This window comes from Nothoprocta perdicaria, unplaced genomic scaffold, assembly GCF_003342845.1.
Source record: "Nothoprocta perdicaria isolate Ctin4 unplaced genomic scaffold, notPer1 scaffold_50, whole genome shotgun sequence".
Lineage (NCBI taxonomy): Eukaryota > Metazoa > Chordata > Aves > Tinamiformes > Tinamidae > Nothoprocta > Nothoprocta perdicaria.
Window position 1 is genome coordinate 2,068,088 of NW_020455755.1, and position 14,519 is coordinate 2,082,606.

A 14,519-nucleotide genomic window follows, 5' to 3' on the forward strand; every position below is an offset into this window, starting at 1 on the left:
CTTAAACTTCCACTGAAAACCTGTCTTAAAGCACTACAGAACATCCCCCAAGTGTTGCAACCCAGAAGCAGTGTCTGCAGAGGGAAAGATTTAAATACCAACACTGACATAGTCAAGAAAACGCATAAGATTTGAAGATATAATATAGAATTTAAAGGGAAGAGGTTTAAGTCCATTGTAATGTGAGCGGAATTTCAGTTAAAAGAAAAAAAAAGGGGGAAGAAAGGAAAGGAAAAAATGTCATATCTTGCTTTCTTCCAAACTCCCTGCCAAACTCTACCTCTTTTAACTCCCAGCGTTGGAGGGTTAGTGCRAGGTGAGATGCAGAAGCAGCAGATCAGTGCCCAGCCCTCGCTAGAAACGCTGTGCAGTTTCACGGACTCATCGTGTGATGAATGAAGCTCGTATTTTGCAACTCTTTAATGTGATTAATGGAACGTGAGCAGGTGGAGCTCATTGGAGGGGCTGGTGCGGCCAGCCCCGGCTGCTGCTCCGCATTGCAGGACACTTGGGGAGCCGACCTCACTCCAGAGCCACACGCTCCATCTGGCTCTCAGATGCTCACGGTGGCCTGCACCAAACTCTGGGCTTGACACCTTTGAGCTTTGCAAGRGGAAGTTTTTGAAATCCTTATGTGAAATTTGGGGCCTGGGTCTAAATCTGAAGTTCCTGACAAGAAGTGAAGTCACAAGCTTTATTGCATGCCTGGTTCGGGTCAGAAGGGTTTTCATCTGCCTGAAAGGAGGAAGGAGCGATTCCCTCTGATCCCAGCACAGGAAAAATCTTCTGATGCTGTTTTTTTTCCAAAAGAGAAAATGCCTGTCATCAGAAGCCATGTTCAAATGAGCAGCCACCAGTACCAAAAAATATCTGCRCATTTAGTTTCCAGAATAGGATTAGCCCTAGACAGAGTTAGAGCTTAAATCAGAACCTTTCCTTCCTTCTCTCTTTCTTTCCTTCCTCTTCCTTTTAATTCTACTAAGATAATTTCCACCACCCACTCTGTTTTCCTTAATTCCGGTGGGGACCCAGGGTGTAGGAACACAGCACAGAACTATTGATTTTCCCCCAAAAAACCCCATTTCTGCACAGGTTCATTGCCACCTCAGCAGCAGCCAGCAGCAAGCACCCTGGCATATCAAATAGCAGCGATGCTAAAAGCAGCCTTTGAGCTTTTGGAATATTCATCCCAGGGTCAGAGATTAAATTACACCCTCAAATAAGTCTGGGAGCTCAATGCAGCTCTTCCTACAAAAGGCTTATTACAATGAGATGCTTCTAAGAGAAATGAAATTGCAGGGTCTTCAAGAGCCACCGTGTTTTGCAGGGCTGAGTGAGGAGAGCRTGCGTTGCCTGGTCTTATTTTAACCTGTTTTTGTTAGGCATTTCTCGCCTGCAACAGGCAGCAAACAGCCTTCATCCTCAGGCTCCRTGCTTGTTCCTCCGGGGCTTCATGCACGCCAGGGCCGTTGGACACCCAACATGGGCTTCCACCAGCGGGACCACCCAGCACAGAGCCACCAGCACCTTGATAGCTCCCTAGTGATGCCCCAGGCACCCAGTCTTGGCTGCTGTCCGCCAGTGAGCATGGCCAGGAGCGCAGCACAGCCCTGCCGAGCGGCTCACCGCCTCCTGAGCCCTTGGGAACCACGCATGGAGCATCAGCCCCGACCCCTGCCACGATTCGGGGCCGTTTCTGCCAAGTTGGGCATTTTTAAGGGGGGTTGGATGGATGTTGATGCTGCAGATGTTCCTGGTGGGAGCTGTGGTCCCTTCCTGGTAGGAAGCATCTGCTGATGTCCATAAAGAGAGTGCCAATACTCTACATTTGATAAGAATTTGGGCAACTGCGCTTATTTATAATCAATTTTGGTTTGGGGAGTTTGATTTTCTTATTATTAAACCAAGGCTCTTCTTTTTTTTTTTTTTTTTTTTTAAAGAACTATTTTATTTTTGATACAGACACAGCCGGTGAAGTAGCGGTAAAAAGCATCACCACAAAGAGGCACATGGCTTTGAAATGTTTTGGTATGTAACATAACTGTATTGTTCTCAGGTCTTTCCTTTTGCACACAGAATATTTCTCCTCATTTTAAACGCAATCCCTCTGCCAGATTTCACGGGGTTACAGGCGTAGAGTGGCCATAGAGGAACAAAACAAAAAATACCCGAGTGCTTCAAATCATTTCACAAATAACATTGTTCCATTTCTCTCTTTAAATGAACAAGAGTTTCTTTGATTTTTTTTTAAGTCAAATTTAGGATTCTGCTGTTCAGAGCAGAGAGGTCACAAGGCCCTAATGTATTTAGCATTGACTGCCCTCTCTTGTAGTGCGTCTATTAGTCAGTAATTTGATTTGTACCTATTCATTTGCAGTCCCTGCAGGAGCTCTGAGCTGGCCCCAAGTATAATTGGTGCTGTCTCTATTTTTACATCATTAGATTAGCCCCGACTCCTGGCCACTTGTTGTCTGCGCTTGTCTGTCCATTTATACAACCTAATGTAACACAAAATTCATTACTGATCACATTACTTTCAACTCTGAAGCCAGCTTTGTGATAAACATTTTCTTAACCCTTTCTTGCCAGCCCGCAGACCTAGGGGATAAATGCACTTTCCCTTGGCAGGAAAAATCAATATCATAATAAAACAAAGTGCAGTCACATTTCTAGATTTGTCATTCCTCCTGGAGAAAGAAGTGGGGGGAAAACATATATGAGATGACTAAATGATGTCTGCATCCAGGCATCTTGGGCTCCTGGATGTGAAATGTGCTCAGCAGTGTCCTTTCTGCTAGAGCATCAAGAAGTGACACAAGATAGGGCCAGCACTCAATTTGAAACTTAATTTCTTGCTCATTGTTCTGCAAGTGTTTTAGTTCCTCTGTGCAGGCTGTAATCAGGTTATGACATTATTGGAACTGGACATTTTTCTTCCCAGTGCTTTGTCTCAATGTAGTTAACGGAGAAACAATTCCCTTTCCCCTTAGAGATTTGTTATTGTGTTGGATTTTGCTTGTGTTTTTGTGGGGGGTTTTATTATTTTTGTTTTGTTTTGTTTTGTTTTATCCCTAATGATTAAGCAAATTAATCCTGCTGCTGCAATCCTGCAGCACTTCCCAGGAAGATGCAAAGCTCCTTTCTGTCGGGCTGGGCTTTGCTCACGTTTGATTGTTTCACTGAGTACCCTATAAAGCATTAAGCTTTTTGCATCGCTGGTGCTTTTGCTATTGATTTCAGTGGGAACAAGAAGAGAGCCATGGTAGGTATTCATTTTGGCCGGATTCTGCAAAGGGCTGAGCATCTTTACAGCTCCTTGGTGTGCAGTATCAAGTCCATGAAGTGACTCTTGCTATTCAAGGCATGTGTTTAGGTACCCACAAAAGCTGTTGGTTTTTAACAGTTCACYGAAGCAATTTTCTGTTTGTGTGGCTTGGTTTGGAGGTCTCTTATCTGGGGGCTTTGCAGCCTCCCTGTCGTGGCCCAGCAGAGCACTGGCATCACTCTGATGTCACGGGCGTCTTCTGTTCCCCGGACACGAGTGGAAAAGAGCCCAAGTTACTGCAGAGCAGAGCTCTCATAAAGTATGCATGGCCCTCATTAGGGGAGAAGGCTGCAGGATGGAAACCCATTTATGCAATAAATTGTTAAGTAGCCAAACTGTTAAATGAACACTTCTTATTAGAGAGATACAGTGAAGGGTGAGTCACCAAACAACAAAATACGCATTAACACAGCAGAACTCTCATCAATAAATGGGAATTCAAGAGCTAAAACAATTAAAGCGTCGCTGCGTGAGCCAAGCTTTGGCCCGGCCGTGTGGCCTCCTCCATCCGGCTCTGCTCCCCGTGATGGGAAGCACTGTGGAATGCAGGAGCACCCTGATCTCCTGCTAAAGTGCCATCAAAGCCACCTACCCAGAGCCACCCTCCATCTGCTCGGGTGCCACATGGGTTTCTGGGTTTCATCTGCAATGAAGCCAGCATCTCCGATCACCRCCATTCATTTCTCAAGCAGGATCTCAGACTAACAGTAACCTGTTTTTTTTTTCTGATAATCGAGCCCTGATATCCAAGCTGGAGCCTGAGAGCATCAGGGCTGCGGGCCCACATCCCTGTTTAACAGCTCTGCTGTCGGCTCTCTGGTGCGTGGAGCACGGCTAGTGGAGAGGGGCAGGCAGAAAGCAGGATGGGCGAGAGGAAAAAGGCAACAAAAAGGAGAGAAAAAGGAGGAGAAAAAAAAAAGCAGGTCTTAGGGGTGCTTGGTGCAGGTGGCTTTCCTTGCAGTACATATTCTGATTTGTGGTATGAAAATATCATCTTTCCCTCCTTGCCTAGTCTGCTGTCTCCCCACCATGGCTAATACATAAAACAGGAGACTTTGATTCATTAACATTTATGGGAAAATGTTAATATTAAACTGTAAGTGAAAAGCCCCATCTTATTGAATTCTTCTGCTGTGTTATTGGGAGCCTAATTACATTTTGCATTTAAATAAAAACCAGATGACGTTCAGGACAGTCAGGCAAGCATTCTGTAAGTGAGAATTTATCTTGCGATCTGGGTAAACAATGTCTCATCATTTAACAGTTATTATAAATAATGGGTTTTTAAGCACTTTGCTGGGAGTTCATATTGGCTCCACGCGGGTTGCACTGAGAGAGAGAGAATTTCAGTGACATCTTCCAGGCATCCGGTGAGGAGGAATCATATCCTGAGCTTGCTTCTCAAGCTGCAGCGGTTTTTATCTTACTGTTTGTTATTGCTAAATATTGCATGCACAATATGTTGGCGGAAAGTTAATAGTATGAAAAATTAGGAATCACGTGGAGGGATTTTGCAAGTGGAAAAAACATCTATGCTACTGTCCCAGCAAAAGGGAGACCTGGTTCAGGCTGTTGCAGAATCCCACCTAAGTGGTTTTAGGAGGAAGCCTCCAAAAACCTCCATCCTTCCCTAAGGATTCTGCTGTGTGCTTCATGTTTCATGAAGAACAAAAAAAGATGGTGTGGTAAAAAATACAGGCAAAAAGGTAGAAGCAGATTGGCTGCATTTTCCTGGGCTTTGCTTCGCTTCTGCTTCTGCTTCCTGGAGGTTTCTCCAAGACAATTCCCATCAAGAGATTCCTTGTGGTCTGAATGTGCTCTGCCCTGTATGCCAGTGAGGAAGGAATTAGTTTTCCGTGCTGACAGAAATAGGTAGTTACAACCATTTGCTGTTGTGAAAAAACAGAGAATTTTGTGGTGTCGGGCTCTGGCTGATGGCAGCTAAGCTTCACCCTGGGAAAACGGCTGTTTCCAGGAAGCAAATTATTGGATGCTTTTTTTTGTGAGAGACTTTTTATCTCATTTTCCAAGAATACCCCCACAGCTAAAATTCATCTTTTTTTTTTTTTTTCTGGTATTTATTTGTTATTTCTTTACTCTGTGACTTTCTCATATCTGCCCAAAGCACGGACTCTTGTGTTCCTCARAAGTGGACCATCCTGGGGAAGGCAAAGGGGCGAAAAATTAACCTAGTAGCCTAAAACCTCGGAGCCGAGCTCTGAGCACACTTGTTGGCCTGCTCTGAGAGCTGCTTTTATCAGCATGCTTTAGAAAAAAAAACCTCCAGATTATATTTGACAGTATTCCACCAACACTTGGTTGGCTTACCGCTTGGAAGTGTGACTGCTCACCCATCAAAACGTGCGGGAGAAGCCTACACAAAAAGTGCAGTGTGAAGAGCAGGTAGTTACGTTCACTCTGCTGCCAGATGCCCAAGCACAGAGCTGCATCTGAACAGCTTGAGCTGATTTAACTTGCTTTTTATGTGCGCTGGGGTTCAGGACTGCCTTGGTGTGCTTGGGTTTGCTGTGCTCCACGCAAGCGCTGTCCTCTGCTCCACGCTTTTCCATGGTGTGCAGCTGATTCACACATTTGTCAGTGGTTTTAATAGGGAAACTAAAAATGCAAAATATATTAGGATCATGACTTAAATAAGTTTTAAACACCAACTCTTTAAAAGTTCAGCTTACTGTCAGTAGCTGTCCTCTGGTTTCGTGAGGGAAGATGCAAACTATTGCACTGAACAACCCATTAACAACATGCCAAATTGAGCTTCAGATGTCACTTTTATCAAGGCTTTTTGATGTTTATGTCTAACATAAGAATTTGGAGCCATATAAATAAGACAGAGTGTATCAAGAGCCTCAAGCAGGCCTGCAAGGAGCAAGTCCCCGTGGTTGGCCTGCTGTTCTCCAGGTCATACTCAGCTCAGGTAGAGACTTCAGTTTAAACCTACCCTCCAAGCTTTGAGTGTGTCTTAACATTAGATCTGCATTCAGAAAATCGATCTGCTTGAAGCAGCAGTGTCAATGTAATCATCAAAATAATTGACCAAATTGACCCAATCCGTTCGCTTGGGAGCTGGAATTGTTCGGATGCGTTCGGGGTTTCTCAGCAACGCTGGAGCCGGCGCGGAGGAGCCGAAGGAGAAGGTCTCTTGTCCTGAGGTCAGACCCGAGCCGTGGTGGCGCGCGGGGGTCCCGACCAAGGCCCATCTCCAGTAACATCGCGCTGTGCCGCTGCACGCGCTCAGCCCCGCTCCGCTGATTTGCACCAGCTGAGCATCTGCTCCCCCCAAACTTTTAACTTTTCCTTTGAATCCAACCCAAATTCCAGTCAGGCCCAGCTTCCTCCTCAGCATCAATCTGCGCCAAGAGGACGGCCCAGCGCTGATCAGTAGCTTTCCTCGCTGTCCAGAAAAGGCCACTGTGTCAGAAGCCCTAGAAGCTCTGCCAGAACGACTCTGCTTTGTAATATTATCCTTCCAGAAGGAGCTCGGCAGGCGGGTTTCGTCCGGCGCGCGCCCACCCGCGCATCTGCACCGACGCACACATGGGCGCGCGCCGAGAGCGCCGCCRCCGGCCTCCTCTTGCGTGACGCGTTGCCTCCTTTTCCTAAAGGAGGATTATTAAGGGGATCTGATAACCCGGGCAACATCACAAGAGGGGRAAAAGTCGGTCTTAGACATGAAAGCGGTTGCTGAAGTTCTGAGGTTTTGGCGTGCCTGAAACCCCTCATTCAGCATATCAGCACGATGCTGCCCAGACCGTGAGGTAATCGCCATATTTGTTATTTTGACATTCGAGCAGCTTTCCCCTATCTGGCTTTTTTCCTAGGACCTCTCGCTTGYGGGAGGAAGAGCAAGGGGGCTTCATCCAGCACCCTTGAGCACTGGGGCTGCTGGGGCCTCTCCAAGAGGGGATCCGGGTCTCCAGACGCCCTCAKAACAGGTTGTGGTCTTTGGGCTGGCCAGACAGGGACACACACGGTGGCCACGTGTGTAGGGGAGCCACATGTCCCCACTAACCCTCGAGCAAGGGCAGAGCCTGCGGGCRCAGGATGCTGGTAGGTGCTAGGAACGCGCCGGGGGCCTTCGGCCTCRCCTCCTCCTCGGCAGAGGCCGACGGAGGGGTCACTGTTGAGCAATCGGAGGCGCTCCCATAACCCTGGGAACGAGAGACCAAACCCAGGAATTTTAATACAGTGTTTTCTCTGTAAATGCTTTTGGTCTGATCCACGCAGATGTGCTGCTTGCGTAACTGCAGATCCAAGATAACTGTGCGTGGCCGCATGGCAGAGCGTGTGTGCGCGCCGGCGCGCGCGTTACCTATAAGGCACGTTGGAGGATTTATGGTAGCAGCACATTGAAACGTTCACGATGGGGTGGGAGGGAATTCCTTTAAACCAAAACAGCCATATCTGCATATTCATTTTACAAACTCTCCTGGAAATCTTGCATAAGGAGTTAGTAGGTTTACATTATGTTTATAGGCTGGAGAAATCTGTTTTCTATAACCACTGGGCTGTTCCAGTTCTTGATATTTCACATACTGACTAAAATCGGCAACTCATCCTTCTGAAGTGCCATTTATGTAGGAAAACATCCTAAACCTCTTTACAAAAATATACAGCTCTAGGAAACTTGAGATTATTTTTTAAAAGCTCTGCAGTCATTGTGAAAGTGCCTATCATGAAGAATATTGTCTCCCTAAATGCTAGTCCTTTATCTAGTGCACTTTTAACCTTCCATAAAACGCTCAGAGTCAAGTCTGGCTAGATGCCAGAGTCTTGAGTCTCCTGCTCTATGGAATCGAGTTGTATGGAGCTTTTTTGGTTTCTCTTTTTTTAAAGGCAACACAAGGTTTCGGTTTTTGTTTTTTTTCATAGACCAAATTCTTTAAAAGTTTGTGCATGAAAATGTTCTGTCTGTATCTCAACAGATCCATTGAAGAGCTCTGCRCTGATCCAGCATTAGGGTTATCATAAGATAATTTCACAGCATCTAATACCTCACATAGGCCCCTGGATTCTGGTTTGGAAGAAGGAGGTGTTCGGACAGTATCTGCAGGTGGTTTTTAGTTTGGAAATTTAATAGAGCTGCTTCCCTGGTGTCTCAACGTCTTGCAGGTTGCAGCACGATGAAATGCTTTTAATACAGGAGTTGATTTTCAGTGTTCAAGTGCTGTAGCGTTACATTTCTTCCATTTCTTCTTTTGAATGTAGAAAATCCTTTTTTTTTTTTTTTTTTTTTTTTTTTAATTTCCAAACTGCTGGTTAAAAAGAAAGAAGGAAAGAAAGAAAGGAAGAAAAAGGATTATCTTAGGAGCATCTCTATCACGGCTGCCCGAAGCCCCACGGGGCGTCTGTCTCCGCTAGCTGCCTCCGCGGTTTGCTGAGAACCGGGGCAGGCACAGGGCAGGTTTTAACCCACTTTTTACCATTCTGGTARTCTGGTTCTCCCAGATGGGCTGTCAAATACTGCCGGGGTCTGCTGGGGAGTCCCGCAGGATGAGCCCCGCAGCGCCGGGACAGGGATGGGCGTGAGGACTTGCAGCAATCACTGAGGTAATAGAGCCAAAATCCCGACTGAGCTTGGGATGCCGACTGAACCCTGGAAGCCGGAGAGCTTGGGTTGAGCAGCGCGTGTCCCCGCACAGGGGAGCAGGAGGGAGCGCTCCCGCCATCCTCCAAACACAAATGTTTAACTAAGCCATTCACCAGGGAGCGGTGTGTAAATTACAAACAGTTTAAGAGATCCTCGAGCCTTGCATTGTGCTAATAGAAATGGCCCTTTAGTGCGCGCTTTGCATAGGATCCCCTTGACTGAGAATCCAGGTGGCAGGAGCGACGTAATTATTATTCATTACRGTTAATAAGTAACACTCGGAAGCCCCCGTGAGCTCCACGAGTCCCCAGTGATCGGCACTGCGCAACCAGGGCGAAAAAGTCATGCTGGCCACRACGTATTTTGCAGTTTGGGTTGGAGGGGAGGGTGAAGCACCCGTACGTGTGTCCGTGCAGGAGGCCGGTCCAGGAGCCGCTCCGCAGAGCGCGTCCGCAGGGAGCCTCCCGCTCACTCCTCAAAATAAAAGGAATTTCCATGTGYTTTCAGAGAAGGCCCTAATTTGGGCCTTGCAGTGTTCATCCCGTAGCTGCTCGTGGGGAAGTGCCTRCGCGCTCGGTGCTCTGAATAGGCAGCATCTCGTGCCCCCCAGCCCGCGGCGGAGCCAGCGCCAGCCCCGCGTCCCGGCCTCGCCGCCAAGGCTCGTCCTGCAGCAAGCGGCGAAAGGAAACCAGGGAGGCCCCCGGCCTCGTGGCCATTACCCTGCTTCCTGCATTCCTCCTTGTTAATTGTCTAATTCCTAACGAATCTTCAGCTGTCCRGGAGGCTCTCTGATGTGCGCCTCTCCTGACGCGTCCTTCCCGCCCCTCCCCGGCTCCGGGACCTTGTTCCTTTAAAAACGCCGTCCTTAAAAAAATCAGAAATGCTCAGCCCAGAAAAAAGGCAAAGGGAACTTGACATTAGTTGAGCTTGAAAGGCTCGGTGCTGTGAAAAGTGACTGACGTGTGAAAAGAGGCTACAATTAGTTCTTTCCCCGAGCACTCTCCCATTCAGCGCAGGGTCACTCCTCCAGCGAGCCGCGGCTTTGAGCGTAATGCGTTGTGACAGTTTGAGATGATGAAGAATAATTCTTGTATTCAGAGTTGCTGCTGCTTCCCCACTAGCCCGACACATCAGGCTGGCTGTCATTGTAGCGTCTGGCCGGCCGCGGCTCGGCCGGGCCGCGCGGGAGCCGCCGCGCGCACTCGCTGCGCCCAGGGAAGGGTCAGCGCTTCCAGCAAATGGTTTTTGAGGGTGTTTTGCAAGGGCGCTTAACAGCCTGCTGCAGGGGAAGGCAAGCAGAGAGAAAGAAAAAACCATTAGAAGAAATAATGCACTGGAGATGAGACTTTGGAGTAGACATAAAGGAGCTACCATGGCTTCGAGTGGACCACTACAGAGAGCACAAACAAGAAAGGCAGCATAATTTATGAGTGTTCCGGGCAAAAGAGGGCTATATGGATTTTCTTCAGGCATTGAATTAATGTGCCATATAAAACGGTTTCACATTTAAGCTTGGCAGGGCTCTRTACCTTCCTGGGTTAGCCGGGGTCCTTTGACAGTTCCTGGAGCTCTTTGGAGCGGGGCGTGCAGCCGGTGCGCGGGCCTGGGTATGCTCTGCTCCTCCCTCTCTCCTCCCGAATCCATGAAAACCAAGCGCGATTTCGGGGACAGAGCAACCTCGAGGCTGCAGCACAGCATCAGGAAGCCTTAAGGGAGAGCGACTCCGCACTGGAGGCTTTCCCGTCTTCTCCTGCGTGCAGCACACGGGGCCTCATGTGGCCACGCGCCCTCGCCCAGCTGTGCCAGCTGTGCGTGGCCRGGACGCTGCCCGCCCGGAGGCTGCCGGGCCGGCCACGCTGCCAGATGTGCACAGCTGGGCTGCGGTTACTGCTGCCGCTTTCCGCGCGGCAGAAGGCGCCTGTGCCCTGGAAATCACTGCTCCTCYGGAGCCTCGGCTCCGCCAGCGGTGCCGGTCGCGGTTACCGTCAAAAGCGCAGGCAGGGCTAGTCCTCTCCTCCCCTCAAATGACTCCTTCCTCCTTGCAGATGTTCCTGCTCTTTCTTCTTCTTCCATGTCCTTTTTTTCCTTTTTTTTTTTTTTCAGAGCCACGAGAACTTTGAGAGCCGCTTCCTCTGGGGACAGGGGCAGGTTTTAGCATTTANGGGAGCAGCTGAGGTCCTGCGTGTTGCTGTCCCCTGCTTGCTCCCAGCCTGGCGTGCTGGGCAGGAGCACTGTCTGCTGCAGCAGCGTTGCTCATCATGTCCTTTTTTTCCTTTTTTTTTTTTTTTCAGAGCCACGAGAACTTTGAGAGCCGCTTCCTCTGGGGACAGGGGCAGGTTTTAGCATTTATGTTTCCAGCATTAGCATTTATTTGTATTTGTGTTTGTTTTTCACGGGCTTTTGAATGCCTCGGGGAGCCATTTACGTGGCCAAAATAATGCAAGTGCCGGTCTTCTCACAGTATTTCATTTCCTTGATGGTGGAAATGCTACAAGAAGAGCAGGTCTCATGTTATTTTGACCCCATAAATAGCTCCCAGAGGCCTCTCTCTTCCTTCTCCCACCCACTCCCCGCCCCCCAAAATCAAATATTTAGGTTTCTGCAAAGCCTGACTTCTCAACCCTGGTTATCTTGCTTCAGCAGAAGCAAATTGCAGTTATTACAAAATAGCCAGCGAGTCTATAAGGCAGAATGGGTTTTATATGATGCACAATTTGTTGGCTACTGTACAAGTTCATTAAAGTGTATCATAAGAGGTTGTTTTACTGGTACATTTAAGGAAGTTAATACATCTCGACAGTATATGCATGGGGGAATGCAGATACAATAACGCTCAGACAGGCTGGGGCCAAGCCCGTTCCTGGCGCAGCTCCACCACGCGAGCGCGACGGCTCGCAGGACGGATTTGTCCTGCTCTAGTTGAGCGGCGCGGAGGCGGCCAGGCTCCCGGCGAGCCTTGTGCCTTGTGCCTGCGGGTTTCACCCCTAGGCTCGTCCCCACCGTGCAGGACACGGGAGGGCCAGAACGGCTTCTGTGACCCTGGGAGCCGCTTCCCCTTGCAGCTGTGAGGGGCGCAGTTGTTCCTACGGGACCTGCGGCCGTTGCCCCGGCCGTTGCTTGGATGTGGCCTCCTTTCCTACCCAAAAGCCGCTGCGGTGGCATGTGGGCACGTGGCAGGGCTGCCAGGGCTCCAGCGCGATGCTGCGCGGCGCTCGTCTCCAGAATGCCCTTGATCTGCAGGGTAGGTCTGGAGGAAAGGGGAAAAATCCTTCGCAAGACTTTTTTTCGGTGTATATTTTWTTATTACTGAGGTAGCCAAACGAAACGGGCTCATGCTGGGGAACCCAGGAGCGCTGAACGTGGCTCTCCGCTGCTCTAAGGAGGGGGTGTCCGGAGGCAATGGATCCCCGTGGGCTGCGGAGCGACCTGGCTGCGCGGGGCGAGCGCCTCATTTCCTGCCGGCAGCCCCRCTCTCCCGCAGCCGCCGCGGCTTTACGGCCCTTCCTCAGGTATCAGACTCGCCGGCTCTTCTGCCGCGTAATTACTTCCAGAGCAGGCGGGTTCTCCACGCGGCCGCAGCAAGGCCGCCCCGGCGAGCGGCAGCAGCCGGGCCCAGCCACGCAGTGTCACCCGCGGGGACACGGGCCCCACGCACGGCCCCGCTGCTGCAYGGCCCCGCGCGCCCGCCGCGTCCCCCGCGCCGCTGGCACCAGTGTCGGCAGTGCCACCCCCTGGCAGCCGGGCGCACTCGGCTCCCCGTGACCGCAGCAAGGTGCAAAAAGGGACAGAAATTCCCCAGGAAGCAGAGGAGCCAGGGAAGGCTCCGGGAGGACGGCAGCGGCGCTGGGAACGGGCCGGCACGGAGCGAGCACCGCTCGGCCGCCCGCTCGCCTTTGGCTGCGCTTACGGAAAGCACAGTATTTGCCCCAAATCAATTATAGCTTAAAAAAGGGAGAGCGAGAGAGGCCGGGCGAGTGAGGCGTAACCTCGTCAGGAGTTCAGGAGCCCTAACGATGTTTGATGGAGCCGGAGCACGGCCTGCGTGGCCGGGCAGCCGCGCCGCAAGCGAGCGCTCTGACGTGAGACACTTAACCAGAGCCAGCTGCGCCCCCGGCGAGATGAAAGCACCAAATCAGACAGGATAAGCGCAGTATTAGTGTGGGATACGCCACTCATTTCTGATTTAAATTACTGTTTTTACTTCCTGAGCTCATGGGAGCGCGCGGAGGGAAGCGGAGCACTCCATACGTGTGCATTCCTTAGCCGAGGAGCTGCGGCCGGGTCGGCGGCACCCGCTCCGAGGCCGGTGTGTCCCTTGCTCTCTACCTGCGCTGTGAGGCCCAGCCCTCATCCCGTTGCCTCTCCCKGCCCTCCAGGGCCAGGATGCAAATCCAGTAGCAGTCAGCTTTTCCAAGCGCAGTAGCCGGTGGGAATCACAGTTTTCCAGCACGGAACGCTTCCTACTTTAGTGGGCAACTGCTCCTGTGCTTTCACCATATATTTTGTGTATAGGGCAATACAATCATGATGTCTATGGGGAGCAAAGCCCCCGGTGCAAGCAGGGGGACGGCAGCGACGGGGCCGTATGCAGCAGGGGGGACGTGGCCCTTGGGGCTAATCTCGGCCGAGGCGGCCGCCGGGTTCAAGTGGGCGGCGGGCGACGAGGGGCCGCGGCGCGAGCGGCTCTCGAGCCTCGAGATTAGCGAGCGGCGGCGGCCGGGGCAGCGTGGCCGGGGGGCCGGGGACAGCGCTGGGTCTGCACTGGGCAGCAGAGGTGATGTTTGCGTCCCCAAAAGCCGCGCTGGCCACGTCRCTTCCCGCGGGACGTTGCCAGGAGTGGTATCCTGGTGGTGGGCACGTCGGTGGTGTCACCTCCCAGGACAGGGATCTCTTAGAGCCCCGGTGCTGCTCAGACGGGGGACATGGGAGCGGGGACGGGCCACCAAGGACCATGGAGAGGCGGGCGTAATGTTGGAGCAATGCTACAAAACGCACATGTGTCTAGAAAGCGGCTTTCTAACGGCGCCCTCGCTTCTGCTCCCTGCCCGGCTAACCAGACCTCTTGTGTGTCTCGTTCCAGAGCTGCAGCGAGAGGGAAGCATAGAGACGCTGAGCAACAGCTCGGGCTCCACCAGCGGGAGCATCCCCCGCAACTTCGACGGGTACCGCTCCCCGCTCCCGACTAACGAGAACCAGCCCCTCAGCCTCTTCCCCAGCGGCTTCCCGTGAGCCGGGCGGCAGCGCGGGGACGGCGCCGGCCCCCCGGCCACCCCGCTGCGCGGCCGGGCCTGCCCGCTGCTCCTCTTGCCCCAAGGACAAGTGACATCTCTTCCACACGAACCTTCCTGGAACGCCCTTGCAAAACCTTGACTTTATTTTCCTGTGCAATATGAAGAGACTCTGTCTTCAATCCTCCTCGCTCTGTGGCTTCTCCTTTCTTTTTTTTTTTTTTTTGCCGTGTTCGGGAAGAGATGCTAGAGGAGAACTATTTCGAAGCCGTTTTGGGTTACGCACATGGCTTCACCGGCRTTATCTGCTTTTTGTGTTAAAAGATAAAGGGAATCTCTGCAACGTAGTGGTGCGAGCGCC

The 14,519-nt window shown here is 51.0% G+C and overlaps 1 protein-coding gene across 4 annotated transcripts in view; it reads left to right on the forward strand.

Annotated features, from left to right (window-relative positions):
• The window catches only part of BCAS3 (BCAS3, microtubule associated cell migration factor), a 265,434-nt gene extending 251,252 nt beyond the window's left edge, over window positions 1-14,182 (forward strand). For 2 of the 4 annotated variants that reach the window (XM_026047802.1, XM_026047803.1), the window contains 2 exons: window positions 1,963-2,028; window positions 14,011-14,182. In XM_026047802.1, coding sequence (XP_025903587.1) covers window positions 1,963-2,028; window positions 14,011-14,159 — 215 coding nt within the window. In that variant the 3' untranslated portion in view covers window positions 14,160-14,182. The remainder of the gene's footprint in view (window positions 1-1,962; window positions 2,029-14,010) is intronic. The other 2 variants (XM_026047804.1, XM_026047805.1) reach the window with 1 other exon arrangement.
• The last annotated feature ends 337 nt before the right edge of the window (window positions 14,183-14,519 follow it).